Genomic DNA, 21,178 nt, shown 5'->3' with positions numbered 1-21,178 from the left:
ATGAGATAAAGTGTGCTGTGGACACAATGGGGAGTGTGGGCTGGTGGCTATAAGATAGATGGATTCAGCCACAAGTCTACAGGAAATGGATGTTAACCCTCACTCCCACCCAGGATGGATGTCCTGACTTTAGAAGGATCAGTGCTCTGTTCACAGCTCTGTCCTTACTATGATAATCAGCTACTTAAAAACCCAGAAGGCATGGGATCAAATCCCAAGTTGACATGAAGTTGGCAAAGGTAAAACATATTTCGACAGGATTAGGATCACTATCTAAGAACCCAAATTAACAAGACACAGTGTGGGTAAACGCAAGGTTTTACTGTTGTGTTCAGTCAACCAGTGGCCAGGATTAGAAATATAGGGCTGCACTTGCTATTGTTGGTGGTTAGTCGTTCAGTTGTGTCCAGCTCTTTATGACCCCACGGACTGAAGCCCACCAAGCTCCTCTTCCATGGGATTCTCCAGGGAAGAATACTGGAGTGGGTTGCCATTTCCGTTTCTAGGGTGTCTTTCCAGACCAGGGATTGAACCTGCATCTCCTGCATTGACAGACAAATTCTTTACCACCCAGGAAGCCCATTAATGCTGCAGAGCAGTTCCTAGAAAACCAACTAGAAAGGCATTTAAGTTCAATAGAAGTTCCTGGTGCTGCGGACAATTTAATATCCAGTTGATAAACACAAAATTACTCCATCCGTTAAAGCTTATTTCAAAGTTCAGTCACTTTCAAAAGACTTACTTGGTTTTGAATTTTGCTATCCAAATGTCTCATAAAATTTCGCCAAAAATTTGTACTTATTCACTAAATTCAATTGTATTTTACTAATTTTTGTTTTGTTTTGTTTTACAAAATCAAGCTCTTGTCACCTTAACTCATCTCTCAAAGCAGGAACCATGCTTAACACAGCATTGGCATATACAGTTCAATGAATTTTTGTTGCACTGAATTATGAGATGCTGGTGAAATATAAAAAGAATTACAACTATGAAATAAAAATAGGTTATAAAAGTAAACAGTAGTACTAAGTAGGCTTCTGATACATTACAATACATATATTTATAACAGTATAAGCATTTGTCCCTAAAATAAGACAGAACTACAATAACTGTAGATGTGATTAACACTAATAGTATCTAACAGAAAAGTCATCTTTTATATGTGAAGTTCTCACCCAAAGATAGAAAACAATGAAAGCATGAATGACAGATGTAAACAGCTGGAAGAAGAAATATGAAGAGAGACAATTTACTAGTTACATGATGATCAATTAAAAACACAAACCAATTCTGATGTCTATTCAAGCCCATTAAAAAAATTCTAATAAAACTACACTGCTAGGAAAGTAGATTTTGCAAGCAAAGACAGTCATTTTCTTGGTATTATTTCCCCAGACAAAACAATTTTAAGATGATTATTTTTTCTGTAATATTTCCCATTTTGACCATAAGCAATTCTACACATTTATAAAAGGATTTCTAATTTCAGCAATCTGTGTAGAAAAAAGTTTTAAGAGACTAACTCATCTTACTAAATAAAAAGGCCCGAACTCGTCCTTTCGTCAATTTTTTCCAATTCTTGGAGAATTAAAGCAACTGGCAGGCTTCCCTGGTGGCTCAGGGGTAAAGAATCTGCCTGCAATGCGGGAGATGAGGATTCAGTCTCCAGGCCGAAGTCTTCCTGGAAGATCGCTGACCATCCAGGTAGGAAGCAAAAAGTCTCAGGAATATAGAGATCTCCTCATTTCTTTCTCCAGTCATAGGTGGTGATTTAGAAAGAAAAAGTAAAACGTAAGAGAACACAAGAGCTGACTACCCTGACATACCTCCGATACTAAAAACTGGTTATCACAACCAAAGTATTCCCCCAAACAAGAGAAAACAGGTTTAGGAGGTAATTCTCTAGTTTAAGAAGGCATCAAACCAATTAAAAAAAAAAAAAAGCAAATTCCAGATCAAATCTAAACACAGCTTTTTTTAAGGCAGTGGGTAGGACAGTCAGTTGGTCTCTGAGAAATGTGTTATGAAGGCCAACCAGGGACAGTGGTACAAACGGTGTACAGTGGACCCTTGAACAACATAGGTCTGAACTGTGTGGGTCCACTTATACATCCACTTATCCATGGGTTTTTCTAAGTACATACTACGCTGTTGCTGTTTAGTCGCTCAGTTCTGTCCGACTATGACCCCATGGGCTGTAGCCCGCCAGGCTCCTCTGTCCATGGGATTCTCCAGGCAAGAACACTGGAGTGGGTGCCATTTCCTTCTCCAGGATCTTCCCAATCCAGGGATCGAACCCGCGTCTCTTACGTCTCCTGCTTTGGCAGGCAGATTCTTTACCACTGAGCCACCTGGGAAGCCCAAGCACATCCTACAGTACTACACAACCCGCATCTGAATCCACATAGGGAAGGCCAACTCTAAAGTAACATACGGATGTTCTGCTGCATGGTCAGTCAGTGCCCATAACCCCCGTGCTGTTCAAGGGTCAACTGTACTAACCCTTCTCCATGTTCACAGTTGAGATTTTTACCTGGATAAGGCAAGGCAAAGACATGTTCTGCTTTTAAGGGAGAAGATGGCAAAAAACCCTGAGGGCTGAGATAAGCATCTCTTCCTAGAAAATGTCAGAACTGACTCTGCTGGCCAAGTGGAAAGTGCCAGGTGAAGATCAAAGAGCAGGATGACAAGAGATGCTCCAAGGACTGTGGGGCACGTGCAAGGGCCTGGTGGTGATCTCCTAACACAAACGAACACATGGGCATAGAGCACCAACTCCACAAAGGGACTCAACAGTCTGCCGGGGACTTCTGGTAAATGCCAACAGCTGAGCCTGGCTTCATTTGCTGTGCTGAAAAAGCTGTCTTCTCAGAAAGGTCAAATGCTGCTCCGAATGGATAATGCAAGGAGAGATGGCAATCTGGGGAGAAGACATGTTTTCCCGTCACCCTGGGAGTGCAGTGGAGAGACAGGCAGGCACAGACCTACGTGGACCCTGGACTTCAGGAAAGATCATTTCAAACACACAAAGGAAAAGAAAAAAAACGCCAACAGTTTTCAGGATAACAAACCCTAAGATGAAACTCCTTTTTGGGAGGAATGGGAGTCTGAAAATATCAATCATGAATGATCCCAATGAGAAAAAAAGGAGGAAAAATCCTCCCCATCCAAAATAAAGCTGTCAGGTCACAGGAGGTACCTGCTGTGCCTCTGACTCCTGTTTTAAGAGGACACACACAGGAGATGGGAGAAGAAGAGGAAGACAGCAACTAAGACTTGGGGAGAGGGACACAGAATGTCCCAGATGGTGAAAACTAGAATAAGGTGAGCTGACCAAAATTACAGTTATAAGCAACAAAAGGGTCTTTTCCATGACTTTCAAAACAAGGCCGAGACACACTTACAATGTGGAGAGGCTAGTGTAATATTAACAGAGGACAGTGGGAGAGCAGAGGCTGGTTCTCCGTACCTACGTTAACTCCATTTTCCCCAACAAGGAGACTGGAGAAGAAACCAGAACAAGTAGAACAAACCTCATAGAGGAAATGCTGAAGTTCAAGACAGCTGAGAAGTTGACAAGCAACTTCTTAAACCTTCTTGAACCTTCTCAAACAAGTTCAAGTCTCCAAGACCAGAAATGTATCCTGTGGTCTTCAAGAAATCTGTCCTTTTCAGAACTTATGCATAGCAGGGTAGCTGCCAAACTACACACTAAGTAACAAGTTTTTAAGGATAAAGGCACTGGATTCCATAAACTACAGACTAGAAAATCATATGCTAATTTCTTACAAAATTTTAAGAAAACATTATAAAGGTTTGTATATATTTATACAAGCATGAGTTAAATGAAGACATGGACTTTCTAACACAAAGTTGTTATCAATCTAAGCTTACTTCTTCTTCTAACATGGCTAGTAAGTCGGTAATGAGGGGAATGCTATATACAGAAAGGACCTCACTTCATCAAAACATCTGATTGACCACTTCTCTTTTTTTGCATCATGGGGCACGCAGGATCTTAGGTGCCTGACCAGGGATTGAACCTGTGCCCCCCTGCAGTGCAAGTGTGGAGTCCTAATCCCTGGAGTGCCAGGGAAGTCCCTGATTCAATGCCTAGTGACCATCCTTTCTCACCAGGACGCTTAAAAAAAAAAAAAATTGAAAAACGAATCCATGTGTTAAGATTATGGTTAAGAAATTGAGAATTTTCTTGGCCTTAAAAACTGCCAAGCTTCCTTCATTATTGTTGTAATGTTTGTTACTATTTTACACACATACACACAAAATCTAAGAAAAAAACATTACATAGACCCAGTTTCAGATCAGATCAGATCAGTTGTTCAGTCGTGTCCAACTCTTTTCGACCCCATGAATTGCAGCACGCCAGGCCTCCCTGTCCATCACCAACTCCCGGAGTTCACTCAGACTCACGTCCATGAGTCAGTGATGCCATCCAGCCATCTCATCCTCTGTCATCCCCTTCTCCTCCTGCCCCCAATCCCTCCCAGCATCAGAGTCTTTTCCAATGAGTCAACTCTTCGCATGAGGTGGCCAAAGTACTGGAGTTTCAGCTTTAGCATCATTCCTTCCAAAGAAATCCCAGGGCTGATCTCCTTCAGAATGGACTGGTTGGATCTCCTTGCAGTCCAAGGGACTCTCAAGAGTCTTCTCCAACACCACAGTTCAAAAGCATCAATTCTTCGGCGCTCAGCCTTCTTCACAGTTTACTCATATGTAAATACAAGGGTTCTAGTGGGACTACCGAAAAGAGCAATGGCACCCCACTCCAGTACTATTGCCTGGAAAATCCCATGGGCGGCGGAGCCTGGTAGGCTGCAGTCCATGGGGTCGCTAAGAGTCAGACATGACTGCGCGACTTCCCTTTCACTTTTCACTTTCATGCATTGGAGAAGGAAATGGCAACCCACTCCAGTGTTCTTGCCTGGAGAATCCCAGGGACGGGGGAGCCTGGTTGTCGTCCATCTATGGGATCACACAGAGTTGGACATGACTGAAGCAACTTTGCAGCAGCAGCAGCAGCAGCAGCAGAAGCAGCAGGACTACATCACTTCAGTTACTGAAATTTAAATGAAGCTTTTTGGGGAACAAAATAGGAAGAACAACAACAAAAAAAAATTAAAAAAAGAAATGAAGTTGATCCTAACTCCTCACAAGTTAATGACAAGATGCAACTGCTGAGACTGCGTTAAAAGAACGCTGTGCCACCTGTGGGAGGTAACAGCATGCCTGTGTTTGGTCCCGGTGAGACAGTATCTTAGGTTGCTTAATTTAAGAGGGAGGCTGACCAAATAAAGTATGTGTAAAGGACAGCAACTGGATTGATGAAAGGATTAAAAAAAAAAATCATATCCTGAAAACCAGCTGAAGGATAGGGAGAGTTTTCCCCTGGATGTAAAACTAGAAAATAAATGCTCCCCTCAAACATATGAAGTGTTATGCATGTGAGAGGGACCAATGGTGGGATGAAAGGCGAGACGCTGGCAGGAAACAAGACTTTTTGCTCAAAATGAGAAAGAAACTGTTTAATCTCAGAACTGGCTGTGAGCTACTCATCCACAGAAGTATTCAGAGTACCTGTCAGGGTAGGAGAGACAGGAGGAGGCCTCTGAAGTCTTCTTCAAGGATCTGAAGGAATCAAGACCATCTGGTTCTAATTCTACCTTTACCTTTTAAATTAAGACGATTAAGCTGGCTTAAAACTCAACATTAAAAAAAAAACAAAATAAGATCATTGCATCTGGCCCCATCATTTCATGGCAAATAGAAGGGGAGAAAGTGGAAATAGTGACAGATTTTCTTTTCTTGGGTTCCAAAACCACTGCAGACAAGGACTGCAGCCATGAAATTAAAAGACACTTGCTCCTTGGAAGAAAAGCAATGACAAACCTAGAAAGCATATTAAAAAGCAGAGATATCACTTTGCCAATCAAAGTCCATATAGTCAAAGCTATGGTTTTTCCAGCAGTCATGTATGGATGCGAGAGTTGGATCTGAAAGAAGGCTGAGTGCGAAAGAATTGATGCTTCTGAACTGTGGTGCTGGAGAAGACTCTTTAGAGTCTCTTGGACAGAAAGGAGATCAAACCAGTCAATCCCAAAGGAAATTAACCCTGAACATTCACTGGAAGGACAGATGTTGAAGCTCCAAAACTGCAGCCACCTGATGTCAAGAGTCAGCTCCTTGCAAAAGATCCTGATGCTGGGAAAGACTGAAGGCGAAAGAAGAGGGCAGCAGAAGATGAGATGGTTAAACAGCATCACCGACTTAATGGACATGCTGCTTCTGCTGCTGCTAAGTCGCTTCAGTTGTGGCTGACTCTGTTCCCCACAGACGGCAGCCCACCAGGCTCCCTGTCCCTGGGATTCTCAGGAGTTTAAGCAAACTCCAGGAGACAGCGAAGGACAGAGGAGCCTGGTGTGCTGCAGTCCATGGGGACGCAAAGAGCTGGACATGACTTATCGACTGAACAACAATAACAACAATGGAAATGTGAAGAAAATCTGGGAATGGTCTAGACCAGTGTTCGCTGAACTCAACGATGGGTACCGTGAGATATTAACAGGATGCCATACTCAAGGTAGGCTGAGAAACACTGCATGTTCCAGGCCATATTGAGATCTGACACCTGGCACGTACCGACTTTAAGCCATCCAAGGGTAACCAAATCTCTGTGCCTTTGTTTAGCTCAACCGTTTTTGAAATGCTGCTATGGGTGCTCAATTCCTTTCACAGGAACTTTACTGTGATCCAAGTCTAAATTTCTTTTGGGGGAGGAGAAAAACCGCAACAACTTAGATTTATGCTTTTAGCAATTAATTAGCAAAAGAATCAAACTAAAAGGAATGCAGAGTAGGCACATACTGACTCAAAGGACCTCAAAGCTAGAGAAAATCCAGCAGTTTGGTCCACTCGCTCAACCAGTGCAGGATCCTCCGTCTGCCCTCCTCACTGCAAAGCAGCTCCATGATCTCAGGGGGTAAGAGAATTACTGGGTGCCAGGCCTGGTTCTGGGGCCCGTATCTGTGTTCTCATGTTACTCTCCACAACTTCCAATGAGTTATATTACCTTCCTTTTTCAGAGGTGAAAAAAATATGTCTCAGTGAAGTCAAATCTTTCAAAAGTCAAAATAGATACTGAGTCCTAGGCTCAACATCTCCTGAAGAGATCTTAAACATTCTTCTCCCAAAGAGAAAAATCAGGAGCAGCATTTGGTATAATGTTAGTAGTGGATAAAGTCCTCAAGTCTCCTCAGGAGAGACCCAGAATTCACAGAGGCCCTTTGTGTTAGGGGCACAAGAGTGTTGTCTGACTCTTTGATAGCTGTCACAACTTTGCTTACCCAGACTGATATGGCGATTCCCTTGTGCAAAACTACTGCACAGGTTTGAATGGTAATGGTATATGAGCAGTTTAAACCTCATTTACCAGATCTTTCATTACAGAAATGAGTCTTTCTACTTTTGCAGAATAAAATATCCTTAGTTGTTCAACTTCCACTTCCTTGCCCCCAAGATTTTTATTTTACATTTAAGGCCTCTGGCTTTCCAAGATCTTGCTGTTGTCTAGTCGCTTGGGCATGTCTGTATCTTTGTGAATCCATGGACTGTAGCCTGCTAGGCTCCTTTGTCCCTGGGATTCTCCAGGTTAAGAATACTGGAGTAGGATGCTGTTTCCTTCTCTAGAGCATCTTCCCAAGCCAGGGATCAAACCTGCATCTCCTGCATTGACAAGAGGATTCTTTATCACTGAGCCACCTGGGAAATCCTATTCTAAGATCTTGTGCCATGTGCTCAGTCACTCAGTTATGTCTGACTTTTTGTGACCCCAGGGACTATAGCCCACCAGGCTCCTCTGTACATAGAATTTTCCAGGCAAGAATGCTGGAGTGGGTTGCCATTTCCTAGTCCAATTGGCTTTCCTGTTGGTAAAAGATGCAGGAATCCTACGTGGCTGGAGCCCCACACCTTGATAAAACTGAGAACGCAGTAGCTGTGACAAGGATGGTATTGGCTCCTCTTGGGCCCCTCAATTGCGAGCTACCCTTTCCTTTGGCTCGCAGAGTCTCCAATATTCTCTCCAGGGTCCTTCTTGCCTCACCCCATCGTGGCCTACCTCGAGGGACTAAGAGCCTGAGTTTGGGGCTGTGTGCTAATGCATGCAGGATGGCCCACGGGAGGTGGCTAAGATCTTAGTTCCTTGATAAATCAGATAACAATGTAGCTTCTGTGAAAACATATTAAATGCGTTTGGTTTTCTAATCTACAAGAGGTCACTACTACTCAGGGCATCTGTCTTTCCCTCTCCCGCCTTACCGAGAACATCACTGGTGGCCATGATATCGCATGTGTACATCGCTGCCATCAGTCGCTGTGGCTTCACTTGCAGTGCGTAGCGACAGGCTTCCTTCATGGTGGCTATGAGCTGTCCTGAAAAGGGCCCGTAGCAGTCAGTGAGTGGAGACTCTCCTCTCTGGGAAGCCCTCTTCTCAAAGGGCTCAGAGCCATAGTCTTGCAGCTCCTGCTGTTCATCTCCACCTGAGCGGGTGTCACCTTCCCCCTGTCTCTCCTTCGCCAGATCACCCGGTTCTTGATTCTGTTTATTACTTGCTGTCTGTTCTTCAAACTTGCTCAGGTCCCATTTTTCCAGGACAAAACACACACCCATGAGTGGCTCCTCGCACATGGGGCCAGAGAGGGTGGCTAGCTGGAAGCCGCTCACAATGCTGTTGCCCAGGTCTCGGTACCGATTGGCTTCTTTTGAAGCTTTGCCATCGAGGCCTGTCCACACTGAATTCTGAAAATCCTCACTTTTATTTACTAGTATGTTGGGCCCACATTTTCTTGGGCCAAATGACCAGATTTGGTCCACCGTGTTCCTCCACTTCCTCCCGGTGAGGTGGTGCTCGAGCTTTCCTTTGAATTCCCAGATTTTCTCTTGGGTCTTCTGATGGATCATCTGAGGATTATTTTTGCCCTCGTTTAGAGAGGACGTTAACTGCTCCATAGAACGAATCAGGTCACTGCTTTCTTCTAGAATCTGAGTCACCTCCTCTGGGAGCGGCAGGGCTCGGACGCTGAGTGTGGCAAGTTTGTTGGGAGTCGTCATGGTGATGAGCCCATCGGAGTCAACCTGGATTCCTTCAGGGATTTTGCTCTGATCCTCCTTTGTTTGGTGGATGACCGCAACTTTCTGTTGTTTGCCGATTTCTTCATTGACCATGTCAACTTTCGGGGGTTTTGTGATTGTTTCTCTGAATGGAATGATGGGTTCAGATACACTGATTTCAATCTTTGCAAACCTACAAAGTTGAGAGGAATAACACAAGGTTATCATCAAAATGGCATCAGAACTTCCATGGAGCAACATTACATAATGAATATTCTGCAAAAATGCAGATATATAAAAATTATTTCACTAGGAAATATTGGTGATTTACAATCTATCAGAATTAAAAAACCGCTTTCATTTCAGATTGAAAAGACTACCTGTAGTGGGAAGAAATCTTCAGGGAGTTCCTTGCATATACCAGAATCTCACTGCTTTGTTCACTCATTCTCAAAACAAATAAATCATGTATTTAGATAAAACTGTTTTGAGTGGAGAATAAATGTTTTAATAAGATTGACATATTAATTCTTTAAAATAATATTTGCCAGTTGAAGAATCTGGATAAGGAAAGCTCAATGATGAAAACTTAATAATAGAGAGGAAAAAAAAATTCACAGAACATCAGGATATCCTCTCCAATCCTGACAGTGTACTTGGCTTTGATGAGGCTCATGGTGAGGCCAAAAAGGTCAAGGAGCTTGTTTAGAGCGGCTCTCTCCTAAAGAGCTTCTGCAATGATGCGAATGTTCCATACCTGTACTGTGATTACCGAGCCCTTGAAATGCAGCTAGTATAACTAGGGAAATCAAGTTTTATTTTTATTTCATTTTAATTACATTTAAATAGCCACACATGGCTGCTGAACATCTGAAATGTGGCTAGTGTGACGGAGGGACTGAATTTTCAATCTTATCCAACTTTAATATCTGGCCACTGTATTGGACCACAGAAGTCTTGACCCTCAGTGTGGCATCAGGTTCAGAAAGCCGCTTTTCTCACATGCCATCAAGTTTAGTTTCACACTGCACTTTCTTTCAGATGAGCTGTAAGTTCACCAAGGGCAGATTCTGGAAACTGGCACGGTTTGAGTCTGATGACGATAAAACCAGGCAATCTTTCTTTTTCTCTTATTTTCTGTCTACCTCATTCCCAGGTAATACTAAGGCTTTGGTCTGGTCTACCATTGGCAATGTGGATGGATATATGTATAAATGTACATATATATGTACATGCATAAGCGCATATGTATGTACACATATATACTATAAGATACCTCTGGATTCTGGAATAACGCTTTTTCCCTGGGAACTGTGATTCAATAAGGAAATTAAACACTGAAAGTAAAATGTTTTAAAATGCTTACTTTTGATTCTAGGTTTGTTTTTGCTTTCTACATTTTGTGGGTATAGGACAGGTATTTGGTTTATCTGATTTTATACTTTTTGATAAATTTGAAAATTCAATAAATGGTTTTCTAAAAATCATGTTACCACAAGTGGTTTTAGAATACAGAACCCAAAGAGATCATAAAATGTGGAAGAAAATTAAAATGTTCTGAAAAAATATTCCCTTCAAGGAAGATTTTGTTGCCAGTGAGTATGTTTACTTTCAAGGATTAGTTTATTCCAATGCTATATATATTGTTGCAGAATATACAACAAGATGGGTATCTACCTGACACTTTATTACTACTCTGACACTGGATGAAGGTGGCAGACACAATCTTACCTAAGAACCGGCACTTGTTTTGAAACATTGACAAGCTCTGCGCTGCCAGGGTTTAAAGAACCTGTAGCCTGAGATGTAAAATTTAAGATAAAATAACAATGAAAAAAGATGTGTATATATATGTGTGTGTGTGTGTGTTCTTCCCACTAATCACTTATTATGTACGAGGCGCTGTGGTACATGGTTTACATGTGTTACTTAGTAGGTGTATTACTATACTCATTTTGTAGAGGAGAAAACCAAGTAAGAAAGATCAAATAATTTCTCCAAAGTTACAGAACAAGTAAGCTGGGTTTCAAGTCTAGTTCTGACCTCAGAATCAATGTGTTTAGCCATTATGCTATCCCGAAAAATCCAATTAAACAGCATACTAAAGGAGTAATTCACTACAATACTAAGTAGTTTTTATTATAGGTTATACAAATTGATTTGTATTAGGACATCTGCAAAAATATCACATTAAAAGGATCTAATAATCTATTCAACCATCTTTACAAATGCTAAATGGCATTCAGTAAAATTTAATATCCATTCCTTGTTTTTCAAAAAGAAAAGCACTCAGAAATTTTAGAAATAGGAAAATGTTTTTAAAATTATCATTATTTAGAGAAAATAAGTTCATATACTGAGAACACTCAAGAAAACAGATTGCACAGCTACTGAAACTGTGAGTGAGTCCATCTATGACACTCCCATTTCCCTTGTATTATAAGGTCCAAAGGGCTAAAAGTCTCATTAGTCCTTCTAATTTCTAAGGTTTCCAAGAATTCTCCCACAGTCATCACTTGTAAGATTAATTAGAATCACTCCACATCATGGAAAGGTTGGTGTGTGTATGGTTGTCATACCTACAAAGTGTCTCAGAGCTAAAGGTTCTTTAAACCCTGGCAGTGCAGAGCATGTGAATGTTTCAAAACAAGTGCCAGAGGCTGAGACTACATTAGTAATCTTCCATGGCTTCCTGCCATATCTGAGCATTACTGCCTTGAGAGGTGGATGGCGAGAACTCTGACAGTTTTGCTGGCCAAAAGACCACAGGTAGCCCCCTTGTCTCCCACACCTGTACTAATGCATTCCTGAACATGTGTGTCAAAGTCAAAAGGACTTATATATTAGAAGGCAGGTTCTGTCTTAAAAAAAACAACCTTTAGAATTTTCTATACGTTCTTATTCTAAGTATAACTGCAAACTTTAACAGTCATATCGAATAGTACACACAGCAAAACTAACTCCACTGATCTATGACTTGTCACAATGTGAACACTCATGTAAACCACTACTCAAGTTAGAAACATTACTAACCCTCAGAAGGCCCCCTCATGTGTTCTCCCAACCCCACAAATGTGACCACTATCTTGATTTTCACTGTAATCCATTTAAATTATTTTTTATCACCTAAACATGTAACCCCTATACTACATACGTTCCGTTTGGCCTGCTTCTTGGACTTCATGTAAATAGAATCAAACTTATTTTTTTCAATTGTCTTCTGCTCAACATTATGCTATGAGATTCATCCATGTCTGCATAGTTAGCTTGAGATTATTATATAAAATTCCATAATTTTTTTTCCAAAAAAACTCCATTTCAAGTTTTTTTCAGCTTTTGCCTATTAAAATTTTTATTGCTATGAATATTCTTTCAAAAATTTATTTATTTTTTAATTGAAGGATAATTGCTTTACAATATTGGTTTCATTTCTGCCATACATCAAGCTATGAATATTCTTGATACATCTGTCCACTGTGTGTTACATATAGATAGAATAGAAACGAGAGTGGATCTGCCAAGCTATGGGAAATAACTATCTTCTACCTCAGGAGATAACACCAAGTAATTGCTGACTTGAAGTAGAATTCTAATTACCAAAAAGTGTTATTTTTAAAGGCAAGTTAATGACCTGAGAAATGTAAGGTTACTTAACACTGGGTTTTAATTTGGTAGCAAAAAGAAAGAAAATAGTTCAAAAACTCCAAAAAATAACATTTTAATATTATTTAAAAAATAGAATAAAATAAACCCTCTGCAGGACTTTCCTGGTGGTTCAGTGGTTAAGAATCTACCTGCTAATGCAGGGGACACTGGTTTGATCCCTGGTTGGGGAACTAAACCCCTGCGGCAACTAAGCCCGTCCGCCACAACTACTGAGCCCAGGCAACCTACAGCCTGTGCTCTGCAACAAGAGAAGCTACGGCAATGAGAAACCCGAGCGCCGTAACTAGAGAGGAGCCCCTGATGCCACAACTAGAGAAAGCCCGAGCACAGCAAAGACCCAGCACAGCCAAAACTAAGTATATAAATAAAATCACACACACACACACATATAGAGAGAGAGAGAGAAAGAGAGATACAGAATATAAACCCCAAGTAGGTGGTGCTGCAGAAGCAGCTCTTCTTATTCTGCTGTATTATTAGTAGTAGTAAAGTACAACTACAATAGTACCTACTACTACTACTACTACTAGTACCACCACCACCAATTTTACTAGGTTGCTTTAAGAATTAAATGAGACATGCAGACTTTAACAGTGACTGGTATGTAATATTTAGTAGGTAATTATGTTGATTACTTACAATTATTATTTAACTATAATGATCATGGTTATTAAAGTCCCAGAAAATTGAAAAACAAAAGCAAAGAAGGCCACTACAGGGCCATTCATCAAAGAAAAACAAATGATCAATAAATACATTAAAAAATGTTTCAGTATCATAACTAAGCACAGAAAGTGTATATTAACAATGAACAAACATTTGTCTTCCAGACTGATGAAAATATAAAAAATTATGATATACAGGGCTGCCAAAAGTTTGGGAAAAGGAACACTTTCAAGTACATTTTGCTAGTTACAGTGTAAATTGGTACAGACTTTAAGGATAATATGGATTATAAGCCTAAAAAATATGCCAGCAATATAATATGCTACCTTCTGAGTTAGCAGTTGTTACCAGTTAGCAGTTGTTAGCAGTTAGCAGTTTATCTGAACCAAATAATCAGAGCTGTATATACAGATATCTGTAGATATTTGAGTATGCATAGAACAGACTAGGGATTTATCAACCCAAATGTAATGGTCATAATTATCTCTGCATGGTAACTGAATGATTCTTTTTATTCTTCTGTATTTTCCTAATTGCTGTAATAAACATATATTACCTTTGGAATAAAGAGGAAAAACACAACTCACAAAAAGTTATTTGGGAATAGTTATGCCTATTTTATGACACTTACATATCACTATGATAGAAAAATATGCAGATTTACTGAAGGTCTCTACTGCAGAGATGACATCAATAAGGAAGTCTATCCTAACTACAGTCTAAGTTCACAAAATATGATTTTGTTTTGTTGCCCCAACATGCTGTGTGTGTATATGCTTAAATACGTATTTATGAAAATATTTTATGACTTACACTAAAAATGCAAAATCATGCAAGCAGAGCAGTGAATACTATTAGTAAAAGTAAATCTATGGTCCAATAACACAATAACAATTCATGTTTAAGTTGAGGGCACTCAATTTTTCTCCAACAGCAAACAACAGTATACGTTCAAGGGGCTTAGCAAACACTAAGACACCCCACCGATTGGGGCTCCATCTCGGTTGCCACCTAACCTTTCTTTCAAGTCATCCAGGCAGCGCTGAAGGTGGACTTCCCCTGCTGTGACTAAAACGTGCTCTCCTGTTTCCTGAATGAAAACCTGGACACAAGGATCAGCTTGGTTTAACAGCTTCATTCCTTTGACGAGTTGAGGCATTTCACCTAGATTAACAAAATGAAATACTGATTAAATACAAGGTAAGGACTGACATAATCTAAAGACAGCATCCATGGGAAAACTCATGACAAATTCTGAAGGGAAAAGCATAATGTGATGAACTTTTACAACAATGGTTTACTCTGTTTTTCCAAATAATACAGCAATGTGAAGAAAACTATCTTCTAATAATTTATTTGTACAGACAGCTAACATGAGACACATGTCACAAACTTATCATCAAGGCTCCCAAAGCTGATCCATACCACTTCTTCAAACTCTCAGCAGATATAAATTACCATTATTACTTGTAAATCACCAAAATATATTACAAATGTATATATACGTAGAAATGTAACAGAACTCTTTCCATATAGTACCTATAAAACTATAAAATCAGTATTCTAATTAGTATGAGAAAAACTGAAGTCAGAAAAAAAAATCACCATCTTCATTTCATCAAAATCTGTGTAACTGGTAAGTGGCCCTGTAAAAACTGATATTATGACTTAGTAAAGCCAATAACGCATGTCTTCCATTGGACTGTGTGTAACTTTGTGAGGTGCATTTTTCAGTAATAACAGTCACTAATATTAAGGGCTACAATAAATGGAGCCTAGAAACAGATCTGTGCAGCTATCTTACAAAGTGTTATGGTAAGGTTTTAAAAAATAATGAAGCCTCATTGTGGAAGGCAGACTCTAAGATGGCCCCAAGTCACCCTCGTCTTCTGCTAGTCACACCCAGCGCAGTCCTCTCCCACAGGGAACCGGGCTGGCCCGTCGGATCAACACAACACTGCAGACTGGAATGTGACTCCTAAGGCAGATCACAGAAGGCTTCTGCTTTAGTGTCCTGGACTCCTGGTGAAAGCCAGTCACCACACTGCACTCCAGGATCACCAAGCAGCTGTGAGGAGAGGTCCCTGTGGAGGAATCCAGGTCCCCAGTGAGCACCGACTTGTGAGACCCTGTGAGTGAACCACCTTGCAAGTCCAGGTACACCTTCAGATGGCTGCAGCCTGTGGTTACACACAACTACAACTGCATAAGGCCCTCTAACTGAACCCTTCCAGAACTTTTGACCAGAAGAATCGCCAAGAATAATAGGAGTAGTTACTGTTCTCTCAAGTCACCAAATTTTGGAGTAACATGTTAGGCAGTCCTAGGTAACTAACAGAATTATAAACCACAATCACAAGTGATTGGGCTGGCCAAAAAGTTCATTTGGGTTTCCCTGTACCATCATACTTATCTGTTAAGGGTCTCTGGGATCCTCAGTAGCTAGGATATGTCTCAGAACCTGGGGCAGAGACAAGCTTTCTGAGGGCCCAGCTCTGAGGAGAGAGGGGATATACAGATACAGGGGCAGTGAGCTACTACACACGTCAACAGAAATCTGTGTTTGTGAGCAAATCAAACGTTTGCTCTCTGGTTCCCCTAGAGCAGTCTGGAAGACACTTCACTGGCTACCCCTGAACGCTGGCAGCAGAGTCACAGGGAACAGGGGGTGAGTGATAGTCACAGGAAGTAAAGTACAAGAGTCAGTGAGGATCGGCCAGGCACATGGTAGGAACCGAAGACTAAGTATTAGTTATTAATCCTATAGGGCCTGGTGTGTGTGGCTATCACACAGCCAGACAGAAAGGGGCAGGGAGTGCTTTCCAAACACAAAGGGAATGCCAGATGATCTAGCACACCCACGGGGGAGCAGATGTGAATTCTCAATCAAGCAGTCTTGCATAAGATTCTAAAGAACCAGTCACATAAAACATGAGCTCTGCTGAGACATGACCCTGTGCCAGGGTTCTGGGGGATGCAGAGATGACCCCGTTTCTGCCATAAAAAAGAAGATAAAGTCTCCCTGGATAGCAAAGGTGCCTAAAGATGCCAGATTCCTAAGAGAGAGGTTAGATTCCCCTGGAAATGGTGGTGGTCTATATGGTCTTATGGCTCTGTGAGTTATATACCCCTGTTATGTACCTCCAGGAAAATTGACAGTCTACTACTGAAACAAACCAGGAGAAACCAAGCATTAAATGCATGTATTTAAAAAATGTAATGAACATCACATGCTTTTAAAAACGAGGCCATCTTACTTGGGTGTTTCGGTTCAATAGCAACCCTCACAATAGGGGTGGCTTCGAAGTTGAGAGGTATGAATGGCGGGCAGGATGGTGAGGTACACAGTGTGGCCGACTTCAGCACGAAGTCCTGAAGGCCTCCAATTCCTGCGGGGAGGAAAAGACCCATGGAGTCAACAAAAGAAGACAAATTCCGAATTTATGTTAGAAAAATAACGTCAACCCAGTATATATGTCACAGATAAAAAACACTTAAGAAATCAGGCTAAAACGTGACCACAGCAGTGATCCTGTCCAGATACGTATGTCTGAAGACATCAATTACTTTTTAAATTGGAACTCTAAAATTTTTAAATACATTAATTTGATGAAGATGAGTCTCTACTGAAATAATCTCTTTTGCCAAATCCACTTGCATGCGGGTAAACAGAATTTTAGAGACTTTCAGACCAGAGTATCAGCTACCCCACACCTCATCCCTCTCCTGCTCTGATCCACTTCAGGCTCCTAGCTGGGAGTTGCATAAGCTTCTAGAGAAGGGGTTTCCATGCTCTGGGCTGCATACTGGGATCTCCTGTCAGATCGGCTGGTGGCAGCAGACTAGAAATAAAGTGCACAATAAATATAATGTACTTGAATCATCACTGTCTTCCATGACACTGGTCCCTGGTGCCAAAAAGGTTGGGGACCCCTGTCTTTGAACAGACAGGAACAGAGAGAATGCCTCCAAAAGTGAGATGAAGGGGTCATACTGAACCTCACATCCAGAGTAAGAGCAGACAACACTTTAGAACAAATTAAGAAACACACGGGCTGCCCTGATAGCTCAGCTGGTAGAGAATCTACCTGAAACTCGGAAGATCTGCTGGAGAAGGGATAGGCTACCCACTCCAGTATTCTTGGGCTTCCTTTGTTGGCTCAGCTGGTAGAGAATCCACCTGCAATGTGGGAGACCTGGGTTCGATCCCTGGGTTGGGACGATCCCCTGGAGAAAGGAAAGGCTACCCACTCCAGCATTCTTGCCTGTAGAATTCCATGGACTGTATAATCCATAGGGTAGCAAAGAGTCAGACACAACTGAACAAATTTCACTTTCACTTTAAGAAACACATAGAAGGGCCACTTTTATGCTTTTGGTTTCAGTTCAGTTCAGTTCAGTCGCTCAGTCGTGTCCGACTCTTTGTGACCCCATGAATCGCAGCACGCCAGGCCTCCCTGTCCATAAGGTAAATGTTAAAGAGGGCATGGAAGGAGAGGCCACCTGTTTTAGGAGAAAGTGACAGGTGAAAGGGGCAGGGATATTCAAGCAGCATTCTGCTTCTCCATCTCCAGCTTAGAGACAAGTATGGAAAGGAAACAACTCTGCTGCTGTCGGCTCACAAATGGATGTAAAGGTACAGGGTGCTGTGGTGCCGCACCATGGACCACCCATCCTGGAGGAGGGAACTGAAGCAGAGCTTTCCGACACACAAGCCCAGAAGGTGGCAGAGGTCTCTCTGAGTCTGATCACACCGGGTGAAAAGCCCCCTCCAGCTGCCCCTCCTGAAAGTCTCCAGGCATCACTCTCCCCACTACACTACAGGGTCACTCCAGCTATAGGAACACCTTCTTCACACTGGGCTGGAACATGTCTCCCCCATCTCTACACACTGTCCTGAGTTCCATTCCTCAAAGGTCCACAGAAAACATGCTTCTTCCACTTTTACCAACTACCCTTTGGGTTTCAGAGGCATCAGGCCCTTTTAATCCCTTTCTGTCTCACACTAAACCTCATTAGGTCCTCTGACTTTAACTCATGATATGACCGCTAGAACTTTCCTGTGCGGGGGACCCTCTTCAGACTTATGTCTCCAAGGTGCCGCCGGTTCATTTCCTTGGTCAAGGTCTACACTTCTTACTGCTGTGCGTCCTGGCCCAGCACACAGAGACATCTATGCCTGGCCATGGCTTACTGTTAATGTCCCTTACGTACCACGGCAGACCTGGGCCTGCCCAAGTTTCCATCAAGTCTACTAGAAATAACAACATCTACCATGAATACAGGGGGTGAGGACAACCTTACAGTAAATACTCCCCCTCAAACCTCATCCATCCTGCTCTGACCTCTGGCAAGCAGGCACTTCCTTCCTGCTCAGATAGCACATGGTTTCAAGGAAAAGATAAATGCTGGTCTCTCCTCTATGTCACCAGGGAAGCAGGCTGCAGATGGTCACTATATTCTGAACACTGTCTCTTTAAAACCTTCTGGTTTACATTTTTGCTGTTCTTGTTACTTAGATAGGCCCAGATTTGTGAACATGATTGCAACTCCCCTAGAAACAGAAAAACAAAAAGTCATTATTCCTAGTCAAGATTAAGATTTTAAGGAAAAGATTATGCTCCAATGACAGTCATTGGAGTTATTTGGGTGAATCACAATAAAATGATTTAAAAATCACTTTGAGAATTTCTTGTTGCACTGTCAGATAATTATTAAGTATAGAACTTTATATTTATACAAAACACATTTTAAAACAAGCTTTCTGTTTTAAAAATGATGTCAGATCAGATCAGATCAGATCAGTCGCTCAGTCGTGTCCGACTCTTTGCGACCCTGTGAATCGCAGCACGCCAGGCCTCCCTGTCCATCACCACCTCCTGGAGTTCACTCAGATTCACATCCATCGAGTCAGCGATGCCATCCAGCCATCTCATCCTCTGTTGTCCCCTTCTCCTCCTGCCCCCAATCCCTCCCAGCATCAGAGTCTTTTCCAATTAGTCAACTCTTCGCATGAGGTAGCCAAGGTACTGGAGTTTCAGCTTTAGCATCATTCCTTCCAAAGAAATCCCAGGGCTGATCTCCTTCAGAATGGACTGGTTGGATCTCCTTGCAGTCCAAGGGACTCTCAAGAGTCTTCTCCAACACCACAGTTCAAAAGCATCAATTCTTCGGTGCTCAGCCTTCTTCACAGTCCAACTCTCACATCCATACATGACCATGGAAAAACCATAGCCTTGACTAGACGAACCTTTGTTGGCAAAGTAATGTCTCTGCTTCTGAATATGCTATCTAGGTTGGTCATAACTTTCCTTCCAAGGAGTAAGCGTCTTTTAATTTCATGGCTGCAGTCACCATCTGCAGTGATTTTGGAGCCCAGAAAAATAAAGTCTGACACTGTTTCCACTGTTTCCCCATCTATTTCCCATGAAGTGGTGGAACTGGATGCCATGATCTTCATTTTCTGAATGTTGAGCTTTAAGCCAACTTTTTCACTCTCCACTTTCACTTTCATCAAGAGGCTTTTTAGTTCCTCTTCACTTTCTGCTATAAGGGTGGTGTCATCTGCGTATCTGAGGTTATTGATATTTCTCCCAGCAATCTTGATTCCAGCTTGTGTTTCTTCCAGTCCAGCGTTTCTCATGATCTACTCTGCATATAAGTTAAATAAACAGGGTGACAATATACAGCCTTGACGAACTCCTTTTCCTATTTGGAACCAGTCTGTTGTTCCATGTCCAGTTCTAACTGTTGCTTCTTGACCTGCATACAAATTCAGATACAAAAAAAAAAAAAAAAAAAACACACCGGAACTTCCCTGGTGGTCCAGTGCCTAATACTCTTTGCTCTCATTGCAGGGAGTTGGGGTTCGATACCTGGTCAGGGAACTAGATCCCACAAGCTGCAACTAAGAATTTGCATGACAAAACTAAAGATCGCACATGCCACAACTAAGACCCAGTGCAGCCAAATAAATAAACAAAAATTGAAAAAAATAAAACAAACCACCATATCCCCATGTAATACCTTTCTAATATTGTCACTATATTCATTTGATATATTTCCCTTTTTAGTCCTTCCTCTATTGGCACACATAATTTACACTGTTATAATCTCCATATAGCATCACTGACTCAATGGACATGAATTTGAGCGAACTCTGGGATGCCTGACATGCTGTAGTTCATGGGGTCACAAAGAGTTGGACATGACTTAGTGACTGAACAACAACAACATTTCCATATAATTCTCTGCCTTTTTTTTTCCCCTATTTAAATCATGGAATTTTCACTTCACTTGTTTAAATCACAACTGAATCAGTTAAGGAGGAATGATTCCTTCACATACAGTACACCTGCTCAAGCATTTTTCAACTGAGATCAGGGCTGAAGGACATGTTCCCTTCAGGGAATTATTTTAGAATTTTTGAAACAGGAGAAGTGATAGGCCAGAAAAAAAATATGTAAAATTAGCACTGCATGAATTTGTTTCAAGGATTAAAGAGGATGCAAAGTTTTTTCCATGCATATTTCTAAAAAAGCGTATGATTTAAAGAAAAGAAAAAAAAAAAAAACAGGCTGAGGAATACGGAGCAAACAGAATTTACTGAACAGCAAGAATTCTAGCTTGTTTTCATACAAACGCCAGTAACTTTTGTCTGACTGTAGATGAAGGATCCGAGTCCTTGCTGGTCCCAATTCTTCTCTAGATAACAAGGAA

General features: G+C 41.5%; 1 protein-coding gene across 6 annotated transcripts in view; it reads right to left on the bottom strand.

Annotated features, from left to right (window-relative positions):
* The window catches only part of EFL1 (elongation factor like GTPase 1), a 113,951-nt gene that overhangs the window by 11,032 nt on the left and 81,741 nt on the right, over window positions 1–21,178 (bottom strand). For all 6 annotated transcript variants that reach the window (XM_086364323.1, XM_086364326.1, XM_086364321.1 and 3 more), the window contains exons 16-18: window positions 16,717–16,848; window positions 14,476–14,623; window positions 8,335–9,320 (exon numbers count right to left, since the gene is read on the bottom strand). In XM_086364323.1, coding sequence (XP_086220449.1) covers window positions 8,335–9,320; window positions 14,476–14,623; window positions 16,717–16,848 — 1,266 coding nt within the window. The remainder of the gene's footprint in view (window positions 1–8,334; window positions 9,321–14,475; window positions 14,624–16,716; window positions 16,849–21,178) is intronic.

The sequence above is a fragment of the Bos grunniens genome, chromosome 21 (assembly GCF_055505025.1).
Source record: "Bos grunniens cultivar Pamir isolate PY7600 chromosome 21, Bosgru_T2T1.0, whole genome shotgun sequence".
NCBI lineage: Eukaryota > Metazoa > Chordata > Mammalia > Artiodactyla > Bovidae > Bos > Bos grunniens.
This window is presented reverse-complemented; position numbering and strand designations above follow the sequence as displayed.